Genomic DNA, 14,375 nt, shown 5'->3' with positions numbered 1-14,375 from the left:
CTTTACAAAAAATATTTAGGTCCAGCTCAAGAAGTTAAAAATGACTACCAAATTAACCCCCGAATAGACAATGAGCATGCAAAAATGTAAATTAATTATAGAAATATATGAAGATAGCAAAAATGAAAAAGGTACTACCAGAGCAAGACAGATGAAGAAAAAAAAAAAACAAATTATCGCGAAGTAATGAACAAAGGAACACTTATTAATGACAAATCCCACAGACGATACAAGATTTTTTAAAAGAAGAGCATAATATCGAAAATTTGCTTATTCAATGAAGTGAAACAAGTTCCTGGAAAAACTTTCCAAAACTTATGGATACAAAACTTGTGTGTGTGAAGGGAACTGACTCTTCTTGTAACGACAACCTCAGCCCCACGGGCTGGACTCGAGAATTGTCAGCATCTGAGGAATGGCCCACACCTTCCGCAAATTCTTCCAAAGACTGGAAAGGAGAGAACAGTCCTCGAACTGTTGCCCAAGTCTGGCATCATCACGACCCCAAACCTGTCGAGGCCACGGAAAGTCAAAATGGCCCGCAGCTCCTGCTGCTCACCACCGTCAGGAAAGCCCCGGAGGAAACATGAGACTCGAGTCAGCGGGGGTGGGGTGAACCCCAACACTTCCCAAGGTGATGGTGCTTCTCTCGTTCCCAGCGCCGTTCCTACCAATGGGCCTATTTTGCCCAAAGGTTTTACACTTGAACTGTCAGAAACGAGGCCCAGCGACATGAAGGGGCCAGAGGTGCACTCTGGCTAGCCCCGGCCACGCATGGGCTCTCGCAGGCCCCCTGTGAGCCCGGCAGGGGCTGCGGTGTGCAGGAACGGTTCTCTCCCCCTGCTCTTTCCTTCTGCTCCCCGGGCCAGTGTCTACTCCACTGCTGCGGCCCCAGAAGGCGACACAGCGGGGGAGCCGGGGTGGGGGGACAGGGTGGCCAGCCGCTCTGGCTGCCCCATGAGGCGCAGGCCTCAGGAGCACCCCAGGCCCCGCTCTCCTGCACCAACCCCACCCCGAGGGAGCATATGGCGCTGACCAACAGAAAACAGGCCTCCAGGCCCTTGTGCTGCAGCCTGACCACCACCATTCCCAGGCGCTACAGGCTGCCCAAGGCCCTTCTGCCCGGCTTCTCAGAGGACCCCTGCGGGATGCTGCAAGACTAATATGGGCACTTTCACTTTGGGTTTCAACACTTGGTTATAAAGGACCAGGTCTCCTGTGACAGAGGAGGAGGGCAAGGCATTAATTTAAGCACTAAATTATCCAGAGTGCAACACAGAGCTTTGTCTCCCCGTGGAGCACTGCTGAAGGCTGAAATGTCCTGGATCTACACACTGTGGGACAGGCAAGGTCCTCACAGGCTGACGCTGGACCCTGCATGGATACGATATGAAAGAGAAGGCCCTGCCCCACTAAGAGGTGACACGTGCATTGTTTGTTTAGCTGCAGCAAGTCCAGAGGGGTTTCTCCACAGAACGAGAGCAGACGCAAACAAGAAACAAGCAGCACAGAACCAGGAGACTGAACGGCGACTTTCCCGGAGCTGCATAACGGCAGGAGGGTGGGATTCTTCACTGCAGGCCTGGCAGCTCCGGGAGTCCTGGCCCCAGAAGGGGGTGAGCAGACGGGTGGGGGGCAGGGCCTTCTCTCACAATGGGGGCCAGGGAGCTTCCCCTTCCAAAGCCACCTCCTGAAGGAGCTGAGTCCAAGGCCCAGCCGAGAGGCTTCTAGATCTCATTGACAAATACAGAAAAAAAAAAAAAACCTCCAGGGCAGGGGAGGCGCAAACGCACCAGCTAAGTGTGTGTCTTCAGACAGCACTACCTGGGAGGGGCTCCCACCACCTTCACAGAGGGTTCCAGAATGACTCCCAAAGCTGCAGCCCCGCCCCACGGGGGCGGGATGGAGGGAAACAGCAACTTCAGGGAACCCAGAGCAAACAGCCCCCCGCCCCAACACTGAATGGCGGGGCTCCAAGAGCAGAGAGCCATGTTTTCAACCGAACGCATTTGTTTGTTAACAGGAAATAAACCTGTGGATAACAGGAGGTCAGCGGATGTAATTTCTAGACACCGCCAAAAGCACTCGGATGAATTCAGACCGAAAACTGTTTAGAAGACTGAGTCCCAGGCGCCCGGAGCCCTGCGGGGTGGCTCGGGCTGGGGGGACCCAGCGCTGGAGGGGGAGCTGCAGGGAGTGGCCAGGCGGCCTCAGGATTGAGAAATGTAAACAGTGGGGTCCCTGGGGAGTGGGCGGGCTTTACTTCTTCCTAAGGACTTGGAAGAGGGCAGAGTGGGGAGGTCGCCCTGAGAATGGAGAGTGTGGGGCCTCACCCAAGGACCCCTGGGGCCGGGGGCGCCCTCCCCGCCACCGCAGTCCCGCCACCGCAGTCCCGCAGCTGTGTGCACACAGTACTAACAGTGCGAAAAGGGGAGCAGGGGCCAGCATGGGGTCTGCCCAAAAGCAGGAAAGCGCAGGGGCATTCACCCGAGAGGGGCACAGAGCTTCACGGGCGATGCTGGGGCCCCGAGGTTCTTTCAAAGTTGTAAATTAAAGGAAAAAATAAAACCGGGGGGTGGGGGGCTTAAGTAGAGCCATAGGAGATTTAGGAATTTCCAGCAAGAGAAGCTTCCAGAAGGCAGGGGCCATGCCGGGCAGCAACATGCGCCCTGCCGGAGAGGCCAAAGCCCGCTGAGAGACCACGGCACCACGCTGGGTCCGCGGCCTCCACACGGCACCCCCCTCCCAGCCCGGCCCCGGAACTCAGGCTCCTGCCCGACTGCCCCAACAACACCCCCAAAAAGCTGCCGGTGACCCCCAGCCTCACCTGCTGCTGGCTCTGCTCCTCTAGGTTCATCTTCACCTCCAGCGACTGGCGAGCCTCCAGGAAGGCCTTGCGGTGCTTGCGGTCGGCCATGTAGTAGGACATGACGCCCACGATGATGGCGCACAGGTAGAGGAAGACGTTGGCCAGGATCTGAGCCCGGAGGGAGAGAGAAGAGACGGGGTGAAGGTAAGGCAGCAGGAGGGGGCACCCAAACTGAGCCCACTGTGGCTGGGCTGAGCCGGCCATGTGCGTGCCGGTCATGTGCACCTGGGCTGCGCAGGGGACAGAGCCCAGACCGCGGCCAGGACAGGTGATCCTGAAGGCCGCAGAGCACGTGGACAGCACAGGAAACAGAAATGGCCCTGGGCCGATTCAGGAGTTACAGTGTGACTGTACACGTGTACCACAGGCGTGTAGGTTTCTGGGATTCACTGGCGTCTTCTCAGGTAAGGGGGGTCAGTACCTGGCTCCCCGGAGCCCAGGAAGGGGCTAGGGAACCTGACAGCCGTGCCACCAGCTCCGAGCCCTGGCACACAAGGTCTCCTGGGCACCCAGAGTCTGCTCCCCTGCCCCTGCCGACCCAACGGAGCGTCCCCGGCCCACTGCCCCAGGCTGCCGGAGCTCAGCCCCAAGGCTCCCGCTGGAGGGAGAGAAGAGACAGGGCCTGAACATTCAGTCACACTGATCTCCTGCTTCTGGTTGCTGCCGGCTGCAGGGTTTAACCCCAAGTGGGCCCCATTTGGGGCAGGGCCACTGCTACCCCAAGACCACTGGCCGGAGGCGTCTGCAGCAAGGCTAGTCCCCAGCCCTGGGCCTCCCAATTCCCCGCAGCTTGCTCACACCCTCCCCTGGAGGCTGCCCCACCTCCGTCCTGTCCGGAGTCCCGAGGTCCTGCCGGGGCAGGACAGAGCCTGCTCTGCAGGGTGTGGTTTCTGGGGGAGTCTGGGGCAGAGGTGCTGGAAGGCAGGCAGACGCTCCTGGCACCCAGCACCTGGCCTACGGGAAGGTTGGCCACGTGGAGTACGGCTTAGCGAGGTCAGTTTGCGACCGCAGCGAGAGGGTTCAACAGGCAATAGAGGTGATGCTGATTTTCTAGTTACTCCAGCTATCCGCTCTGAACACCTGTTTGCCCACTGACCCTGAGGACCCGGCAACCCCAGGAGGTGGGGCACCTCTCCTCGGCCGCCAGTGACGGGCTCAGGACGCCCAGCAGAGGCTGCTGCGGGGTGAGTTCATTCGTAAGCTGTGTCCTCCAGCCACCGGATGCAGAGTTCCCCAGCTCCTTTCATGGCTGGCTCCAGCCATCGAAGACGCCTCGTTCTGGGACCTGGGAGCCCATCACCTGAGGCAAGCCAGACTTCCAGAAGCCAGTGGAGCATCTCCTGTCCCTCCGTCGGCAGGTGAGAGCCCATTCTGCCTGCGCTGTGGGCACCAGCACAGCCGCAGGCCACCCCACAGACCCCACAGCGCCTGGGCGCAGCCTGAACCCGTCTGGCCTGCGGGCCCGGAACCTCCATCAGCCCAGAAGCCACCTTCCCGAGGGGTTGTGCAAGCTTGGAGAGGCCCCTCCCCCATGTTCATGCTCATGAGGCAGGAGGCTGCACCCTGAGTGTGCTCTCTGAGCAGCGGCAAGCACCCCATTGAAGTCCCCTGAGGATGCAGACTCAGCAGCCACCAGGGCGAGCTGTCCGGGCGCTGGAGCGCACGGGGAGGCTGCACAAGGTCTGCGCTTCCTGCCTGTGGGGTCAGCCCCTCTGGACCCGGCAAAGCAGGCTGTCCTGGGCCACGCTTCTGAGGCAGCCCTGGCCACAACCACCCTGGGCTGTCACACTAGATTGGGGACAGGTCAGAGTCTGGGGGCCTCCCTGCCCCCATGAAGAGCCCCTGCCTGCCCCCCTCTTGGGGTGGACAGGGCGGTCTGTGAGGCCACAGGCTGAGCTCGTAGCAGCAATGCCTGTTGTCACCCCCTGGGTGTCCCCCTCTCATGCAGCCACCAGCCGTGGGTGACCACAGAGCGTGGCACGTCGGGCGTGTCGCGCACGGGGGCCATCTGCACGGGCAGCGCTCCTTCACCGAGCTGCGCCTTCAAAATAAAATTCACTTTTGCTTTCGACATGTGGACTGGACCATGTTGAAAATAAAGGCGTGGTGGGGGGGAATTGGTGCTGCCCCTCAGAGCTCCAGCCTCATGGCCTACCAGCCGAGGGAGCACCCACTTAGCTGAAAGTCCCTCCAGTCCTGGCACTCTCCGGCCCTCATCAGACCTCTCACCTCTGTGGGCAGAGCTGGGGCTGGGGCTGCCAGGTCCAGAGAGGAGGGCAGACTCCCTGGTTGGTGAGAGCACCTGCCCCTGGCACAGGGCTCCCGCATCCCAGCCCGACCTGTCCTGCCACACCTGCAGGGCTGTGAGGCCAACATCCGGGCCATGCACGGAAGAGTCACGTGATCTGCAGGTCCTGTCCACCTCGGGATCCCTCTCAGCGCCCGGTGGGTTCATCTTCTAGACAACTCTCCCAGGGTGCCAGGAGCTGGGCTTCCCAGAACTCCCCAGATTCTCTCAATCTGAAAACAGGGTCCCCAGGGGAACTGGTGCTCAGTGCCACCCCGAGGCCTGGATGAACTCGGCGACCCCTGTGCCAGGGAGAGTGGCTGAGGCTGAGGCCAGCGCCCCTCAGGCAGATTCTCGGTCTCTAAGTCCCGAGCAGAAATCCAAAGGGGTGATGTCGCCAGGGGAGACCTCCAGCTAGGCAGCAGGTTGGGGAGGGGGGCTCGGGAGTGGAGGAGGGGCTGGGAGCAGCCTCTCCTCTCCGCACGGACCGGCACCACCATATAGTTCCCAGCTGGCTCAGGCCACAGGTGCGATGGGGGCCCTGGAGGACCCCAACATGCAGCCAGAGCTGAGTACCCGCTGCTGCCTCGCTGCCTGGCTTGGTATCAGGGCACAGCAGCCTGGGCTGTGCCCGCGGGGGCCCCGCTCCCGTGTTCACAGGCAGCTGATGCTAGCGCCATTTTGCAGAACGGACAAGAAGGGAGCAAGACCCCCAGACATGCCTCTTCTGCATGGAGGCTTCAAAGCCCACCTCGAAGCGCCCCTCAGCTTGACTCCATATTCACAAACCCACCTTCACCCAGAAAGGAGAACATTTTTAAACTACAACTAAGATCATCAGGAAGATACCAGCCGAAGCCCTGATATGTGCACTGCCTGCGTTTTTAATCTGAAATGAAGCAGCATCTAAGCTTTCCCGCTTCCAGCCCTTCCAGCCCTAATGTGGGCATTCTCTCCGGGCGCCTCGCACGCAGAAGCTCCCTGGCTCGGACTCGCCTGGCCTCTCGTTACAGCCGGAGGACCACAGGCCTTGGGGAAATGTGGCCGCCAGGGAAACGCAAACCCTGAGCAGCCGACTGGTCCTTCTTGTGCCTGACAGACAGGCTTCTCTGACCTCTGACCTCTGCAGGCCTGGCTTTAATTTTCTGATGTCCCCATTCCGGGGGGGGGAGGGGGACACTTCCTTTTCAGAAGTGGTATCTCCCCCAGGACTGCCTCCCCAACTGTGCCAAAACCGGCCCCTCCATGCCCAGCCCCACCTGGCACACCTGGCAGACCCCTCTTGTCCCAAGAGTCCTGCTCAGCCTCCACTCGCCGGACAGTGCCTCCCCCCCGGTCCCCAAACAGGGTCCTGTGCCCTCTAGGAGAAGGGGTGCCTGGGAAGGCGACTCTGCTGTCCTCACCCTGTGTCCCCAGAGCCCACCCCAGGCCTCATCTAGCACAGGTGCTCAAAGCAAGGGCTAGTGGCTAGACAGACGTCACAACTCACCCTGCAACCCTCCGTCTCTGGCCAGCGGACAAGAAGACCAGAGCCGCCTGGCCCCCGTGTCCTCCCCAGGCCAGCCCCTGCGCCTCCAGCCTGCCAACGAACACAGGCCCTGCCCTGCCTGGCGTAGCCTGGGAGCAGAGGGGAAGGAGGCCTGGCCGCGCCCCGCGGGCCCGACAGGCCAGGACAGCAAGGCCGGGCAGCTGACGGCCCAGAGCGAGGGGCCACACACAGCGGCAGAGGCGGGCAGGCAGGTCGCGGCCACGCAGGGAGCCAGGGGACGGCTTCCTGGAAACAGGTTCTCGCGACAGGGTTCTGAGGGGGGGGCGCTCCCTCTCGGGGACACGGCACACACTGATAGAGCAGACGGGAGGTGCCCTGGCCCAGGCCCCTCAGAGTCACAGGGCCCTGGCGTGCACTGGCTCCCAGCCAGCACCGGCACCTCCACACCGCACGTGCTCCTTGGGGAGACCTCTGTACTGAGGAGCCTGAGGCATCTGGGGTGCCCCAGGGCACCCCGCAGCCCCCTTGTAGACCGGGCAGCAGTCTATTTCAAGAGAAACCTTTTTATAATCTACAACATTGTCTAAATAATGAAAACAATGACTGAGCCTCCCACGTGGGTAAACACTGGGACCAAAGTTTCCTCTGACGGACCCACAACAGCTGGCTCGAGTGTTTGTGATCCCCCAGCGCGGAAAGGCAGCGTGAGAAAATTCTTTCCCGAAATCCTCCCTCACGGAATGGGATGAATCATGATTCCTGCACATTCTTCTGCCCGCCCCTGGGGACACCGGCTGGTGCTGGGCACAGGAGGCTGGTGGAGCTCTCCGCCTCAGAGACCCCCCACAGGCCCCCTCCAGCCTGCAGATCCCAGAGCACCCCAGAGCCGGGAGAAGGGTCTGGGAAAGCCGCTCTGGGCGTCAGGGCCACGTCAGCCACCCTCAGAGACCGCGGCGCTCCGACGTTGGGAGAGGGCAGCACTGGGGCTTCTGTTCATTAAAACTCACTCAGATGTTTTGGAAACATCTCCAAGGCGCTGCAGGGCCGAGAGGAGCAGGGGAGAAGGCACCCCCACCGGCCACGGCCTCCCCAGCCACGGACGCCACGCAGAGCCCGGGGTGGCTGCCGCCCGCCGGGGCCCCAGCCTGGAGTCCTGGGCTGCAGGGCCTTGGAGGGGCCTGGTGAGGTGCGCGGGAGGCCGGCCAAGGTGGGCCGCACCATCACCCTCACCTGGCGTGCGGCGCCCAGGCTGTGTGGCCCGGAGCAAGTTACTCAACCTCTCTGAGACTTGGCTTCCGTACAAGGGCTGTGCCAGGGAGACCGAAAGCGCTTGTGTGCACCACCCAGCACAAAATATGTCCTTAGTGATTTTTTTTTTCTTTTCTTCCAAAGGGGCAAAGACAAATTGGGATCTAATAATATTGATTAAGGCTTCACAAGAGCCTTCATATTCATTGACCTGTTGCCACAGCAGCAAGGCTTTCTTATTCTCCTTTCGTGGGAGAGACTAAGTGCAGAGAAATTAGGGTACGAGTCAGTCTCCTAAAAGTGCTGGGACTAGAACCCCACCCTCTGCCCCCCTCACTACTGTCTCCCTAGTTGAATTAGGGCTGAGGGCTCATGAGGCTGGACGAGTCCAGGCCCCCAGGGAGCACAGGATCCAGTAAGGGCCTGGAGCAAGCAGGTGGGTTTGGGGTGGGACACGGAAACACATGTCTGCAGATCCAGGGGTGACTCATGCAGTCCCACACAACCCCCCCCCCCCACCAGGTCAGTCAAGCACACAGCACAAGACTGGTCCTTCCTCAGAAATGCTAGCTATCGTCATTATTTCAAGACCCAGCGCCACACCCCTCCCTAACTCCCCAATCACTCATTCCTTCATTCATTCACTCACTCACTCAAAGAATGAGTGCCCACACTGGGCACTTAGCCACGAGCAAGGCAGAAAACGCCCTTGCTGCTGTGGAGCCAATAGACAGTAGACAAATAAGAAACAAATACTCAGGTATACAACATCAGAGAAATTAGTAAAAATAATGTCCTATGGCGATTATAACCAATATAAAAAAGAACAAGGAAAACAGGGCCCTCTCTGGTGGCTCACCAGGTTTCAGCACAGCACTACACAGCTGGCCACAGCCCCTACAGCACGAGTTCGATCCCCGCCTGCCCCGGAGGTGACCACACAGCGCGGCAGACCTCTCCTGACCCGCCCGCTGCTCCCCTCAGCAGTGGACTTCGTCAGTCTGCCTGTTCTGTTCCCCTCTCTGTCTCTGGTGAAGCCTCTACTGCCCCTGCACCCCTGCACCTGTGGCCTGTACCCCAGTTCTGTATGCATCAATAAATACATCTTTAAAAAGAACAAGCAAAACAAACACAAGTCGTTGTCCTTAGGTAGTAGAGAAAAAGAGCATCAGAGATGGGCAGAGTAGAGAGGCACAGTGAGCAGGGCCGCTCTGCACGGGGAGGGACCCCCCTTCTTCACTCCCCCCGTTCTGCGCCGAAGCACTCTTCCCGCCTGCCACCCTGACCACGTGACTTGCTTTGACCAGGGAATTTCTTGCCTCTGACGTGAGCGGATTTGTGGAACCTGCTTGCTTTTCCTCTTGTGCTCCTGCTATCACCCAGAGAACAAGATGCACAGAGAGAGTCCCTGGCCCAGCAGAATGAGCCCCGCGGCTTGAACCTCAGCTGCAGCGGGGGCCAATCCCAGAGCAGCCCACCGGCATGAGCCGCGGCCCACAGACGCGTGGAAAGGTGAGCCCGAGCCGCTGGCTGGGGTGACGCAGCAGCAGGTGGGAACCGCTGACTGTGACCAGTGCCTAGGACAAGGTCTCCTCGTCATTTAAACTGAGAAACGGAGGACAGGGACCCAGCCACGGCGTAAATGGGAAAGGCAAGCAGCCTGCACGAGAACATGCCCTGCAGCAGAGGACACTTGCCTCTTTTCCAGGAGACACCTCCTGCCCCTGGGCACCTCCTAGGTCTCCCCCACCAGCACAGTCAGCCCAGGGGGCCCCTGTGTGCAGCGCATGGTTGCGGCGCTGAGACCCACACAGGCTGCGGCATGCTGCGCTTTGCGGCGGGAGTAACAACGCCGTGGAAAGAAGCTACAGAATATTCTTCCTTCATTGAGGTATCTCCGTCACACGAGAGACAAATACCAAGCTAAAAAAGAAAAGCCTAGAGCAGCAGTTTTCCATGGGGTAGAGGGTTGACTGCTTCCTCGCCACGGGGTGGCTTGGCCACGCGCCTGGGACACTGTTGATTGTCACAACTAGGGGAGAGAGAAGAACATTCAATCTGGAGACCGAAGATGTTTAGAATTTCAGAAATAATCCAACACACAAGCTCAGCATGTGAAATGTGGAGGGAGAGCACGGGTCACACAGAAGCAAGGAAGCCTCGCCAAGGGGCCCACGGAGCACAGCAAACGCTCTGCCCATTCCGGGAATCGCGAGCTCTCACTCAACATGGGACGAAGACGGAACAGAACTTTCTGCACTCTGAGCTGTAGAGCCCAGAGGGGTCCCGCCCCTCTCCTGAGTCAGGACTTGCTCCTTGGAGATTCCACCCCTCCTCTTGTCTTTTTAAAAAATGTATTTATGCAGGTCCTGCCTGGTGGCGCAGCGGGTTAAAGCACAGCACTGAGAAGCTTAAGCCACTTCCGCATGAGTTCGATTCCCGCATGAGTTCGATTCCCGCATGAGTTCGATTCCCGCCTGCCCCGGAGGTGACCACATGGCGCGGCAGACCTCCCCTGGCCCGCCCGCTGCTCCCCTCAGCAGTGCACTTCGTCAGTCAGCTTGTTGTGCTCCCCACTCTGTCTCTGGGGAATCCTCTCACCCCCTGCATCTCTGGCCTGTACCCTAGTTCTGTACACATCAATAATCTTTTTTTAAAATGTATTTATGCTCTAAGAGCTGGGGTATAGGCGGGGGGAGGGTGGTAAGAGGATTCACCAGAGTGGGGAGCAGACCAGGTGGATCTGCTGAAACACACTGCTGAGGGGAGCAGAGGTGAGACAGGAGAGGTCGGCTGCGCCCCGTGGGTCAGCTCCCTGGCCAGGGACCGAGTGGCGCTGCAGTGGCCACGCGCAGATCCATAGAGCTGAGACTTAAGCCCTTGAGCCAGCAGGGAGGCCCCTCCCTCCTTTTCTACAGTGCTTCTTAGGGCGCGCTCAGCTCCCCGGTCCCCACATCCTCTAGGACGGAGTCTGCCCAGGAGCCGTGGATTTTGTTTCAGTCACTGGTCCTGACTCAGCCTTCAGAACTTTTTCCTGAGCTGCTATTCCAGGCGTGTGTGCCTGGGCCGGCTACATCAGCTCCTGGTGCAAACTGGTTAGGGAAAGCCCTGCCTGGGCCCCTCTGGCCTGCTGACCCCAGGAATCTGCAAGTCACACGTCTCTGGGGGCCCCTTCTGCTCCTCCCAGCTGGACAAAGTCCAGACAAAGTCCAGACCCTCCGCTCTCCCTGGTTCTGCGGACCAAACACTCAACACACGGTGCTGGCGCCTGTCCGCTGTGCCCAGCATCTGATCTTTTTACTCCCTTGTCAGTGACCTCCGGGCCTGGCATCCCCCACCCTGGTCCCTGGGCCCTCACCGTCATTTTCCTGTCCGAATCTGGGAAAAGCTTCCCTCCCTTCAGGTTCTTTCCTGGCTCCTCCTTTATTCCCTGGTTCTCAACTCAGATTTTTAGTCATTTTGCAAGTTTCCTACTCACGGCCCAGCACCCTCCTGTTGCTCCCTCTCCCTGCTTGGCAAAGCGAACATGTACCCAAGCAGAGGCTGGTCTGGGAGGACCGGCCAGGCCATGGTCCTTCTCAGGCACGTCACACCTGAAGCTTTCAACCCCCAGATCTGATCTGAAGTCCTGGCAACCGTTACTTCTTGCCTGCAGTGGCTGAGCCTCAAATGACTGGATTTAGTGCCACCAGAGTGCCCCTTGCTGGAAATTTGGCAATTCCTAGCCCTGCTGTGCCAGGGAGTCACCCGGGAGCTGTGGCCAAGCAGCACCCCCAAAAGCTAAGCAGAAGCACGCGCACTGGTATTGGTAAAATGCTCCCCTGTGCCACCTTGCAGCCTGTGACATGTGTTACTGCCATGCAGACATCAAACTCTCCTTGGCAGCCACCTGGCCATCTTCCTCTTCCCCCATCACTTCTTCACCTGCAGGAGCCACACCTGTCCCGTCCCTCTGAGACTGGCACGCGGCTGGCAGGATTTTCTCACCTGGGGACACATTTGGGGCTTGCAAGAGTCCTAAAACCACTCCAGGCTTCTGGAGAAGTTCTGACTATTAAAATACTGGTTTTTGCCTAATGTCCCCATGAAAGGGCCTTACGCTTTTTGACACACAAGAGCCTCACCCGACTGACCCCTCTCCTGCCTCGGCGTGGGGTGCACCCACCGTCAGCTGTGTCTGCGCACAGCAAGGTTCGAAATGCACACGCAGTGTCACCGGCAGCTGTGCTTCCCTGTGAGAGGGGTGCATGCCAGCCCCCCGCACAGCAGGTTGTGAGGACTGGTGAAGACGAAGGGCTCGAGGGGCCCGGCAGGTGCCCCTGTGAACACCCAGAGTCCCACAGACACGGTCGCCATTCTGAGGCAGCAAACTGGGGTCCCGCTGTCAGTGCTGAACGTCATCCAGTGCTGCGCCTCCTCCCGCCCCTAACAGCCCTTGCAGACCTCGGAAGGGGAGGGCTGGAAACCTGTCTGTGCTGGGGGGGCGCCCCCTCCTGCCCCCCAGAGGCTCCAGGGGCTCCAGCCTGTGCAGCCGGCCAACATGACAATGTGAGTTGTGTAGTTTTTTTTTAAGGTTTATTTATTTATGCACACAGAACTGGGGTACAGGCCAGAGGGGTGGGTGAGAGGATTCACCAGAGACAGAGTGGGGAGCAGAACAGGCAGAGTGACTGAAACACACAGCAGCGGGCGGGACAGGAGAGGGCTGCTGCGCCCTGTGGGTCAGCTTCCTGCCCGGGGGTGGACCTCGTGCTGAAGCAGCTGCGGATACCTTGCAGTGCTGCACTTTAATCCGTTGTGCCTACAGGGAGGCCCATTTTCTGGTTTTCTAAGGCAACTAAAATTTATGGCTGCACAATGCTGTATTGTAGCCTAAGAGCATTATGTCTTAAAAAATACTTTCTTGCTAAAACTGTTCACCATCACCTGAGCCGTGAGTCTTTGGGCCACAAACCTTCAATCTATAAGCAACATTATCTGTGAAGCACAGTAAAGTGCTTTATTAAACGGGGTGTATCTGTTCAAAAGCTCTATCCTCAGACATCCTGCTTTCCTGCATCTGGAGCAAGGCCAGGAATCTGGATTCTGAATCCCTCTTTACCCAGGAGGTTCCGGGCAGCCAGGGAACAATGAACTGAATCAAGAACTTATATTTATTTATTTATTTTAGATTTACTTATTTACACACACAAGAACTGGGGTACAGGCCAGAGGTGCTGGGGGTGAGAGGCTTCACCAGAGTAGGGAGCAGAACAGGGAGCTCTACTGAAACACACTGCTGAGGGGAGCAGCGGGGAGACAGGAGAGGTCTGCTGCGCCATGTGGGTCAGCGCCCTGACTGGGGATCTAACTCATGCTGCAGTGGCTGCACAGAGTGTCAGTGCTGAGACTAAGCCCCTGCGCCACCAGGGAGGCCCGGAGTGTAACCTTATTGCTGCTGCACATGTAAGTGTGATCCACGCCCTTGACCTTGCCCCGTAGGGTTCACCTTGATGTCCGCTCAGGCTGTCCCCTGCATACGCGTTCCACTATTTTCCTGCTGCCCTCGGCCCCCGGGCCCAGCTCTCCCCCTGCCCATCACATGCTGGCTGGGCTGTGGGCCCACAGGGTTGCTCCACCCAGACCCCAGACCCCTCCTCCCGGCTGGTGGGCTCAGTTCCTCTGTTCTCTCTTTCCCACTTCTCCTGGGAGGTCCCCGGAGGCCACGCCAGCAGCTGCCCTCACCTCAGTCATCAAGTCCTCGCCAGCCCACTGTGCTGCCAGGACCCTGGGGACGCCATGAACCTCAGGCCACCGTCCACAGCCCCTCTCCCGCCCCTAAAACGGGCAGGATTTTCTGCTCCAGCACTGATTTGGAGCAAGACAAGCTTTGCTTGTATCGTCCTTGGCAAGTCCCCTCCCCCTCAGCTTCCTCACAGGGGAAGAGGCTAATAGCTTCAATTAGGCTCCATTTAAGAATTCTTCACCCAACCCACAGTCACAAAGATTTTTCTCCTACAGTTTTTCCTTGACAAGTTCCACAGTTTCAGTCTTACCATGATCATGAATGTTTCTATGTGGGTAAGGGATGGGATCACAATTTTTTCCCCAAATGCATATCTAGTTATCCCAGCATCATCTACTGACAGGTTATCCTTTCTCCGGGTCTTATGTCTAAGTGTTTAGTTCATTTTGAATTTATTTCTGTACACAGCATTATGGGGGTCCAACTTTATTCTTTTCCATGCAGCTGTTCGGTTTTCCGAGCATCCTTTGTTGAGGAGACGACATGTCCCTGCTGTACAATCATGGCTTCATCATGAATCAAGTATTGATATATATGTGGGTAGATTTCTAGGTTTTCCATTCAGTTTTATGGAGTCATATATCTATTTTTATGCCAAGATCACACTGCTTTAATTACTATTGTACGTGGAGTTCAAGGGCAGGTAACATAATGTTTCTGTTTCTCTTTTATCTCAGGGTCGCTTTTGCTATTCGAG

At 58.2% G+C, this 14,375-nt stretch overlaps 1 protein-coding gene across 1 annotated transcript in view; it reads right to left on the bottom strand.

Annotated features, from left to right (window-relative positions):
- Nucleotides 1–14,375, bottom strand: part of ADCY3 (adenylate cyclase 3) — a 61,033-nt gene that overhangs the window by 27,231 nt on the left and 19,427 nt on the right. Inside the window, exon 2 of the mRNA XM_012727352.1 lies at nt 2,828–2,977. Coding sequence (XP_012582806.1) covers nt 2,828–2,977 — 150 coding nt within the window. The remainder of the gene's footprint in view (nt 1–2,827; nt 2,978–14,375) is intronic.

The sequence above is a fragment of the Condylura cristata genome, unplaced genomic scaffold (assembly GCF_000260355.1).
Source record: "Condylura cristata isolate star-nosed mole 26May11 unplaced genomic scaffold, ConCri1.0 scaffold00020, whole genome shotgun sequence".
NCBI classification, from domain to species: Eukaryota; Metazoa; Chordata; class Mammalia; order Eulipotyphla; family Talpidae; genus Condylura; species Condylura cristata.
Note: the sequence above shows the minus strand (reverse complement) of the source record. Positions and strands in the feature narration are given on the sequence as shown.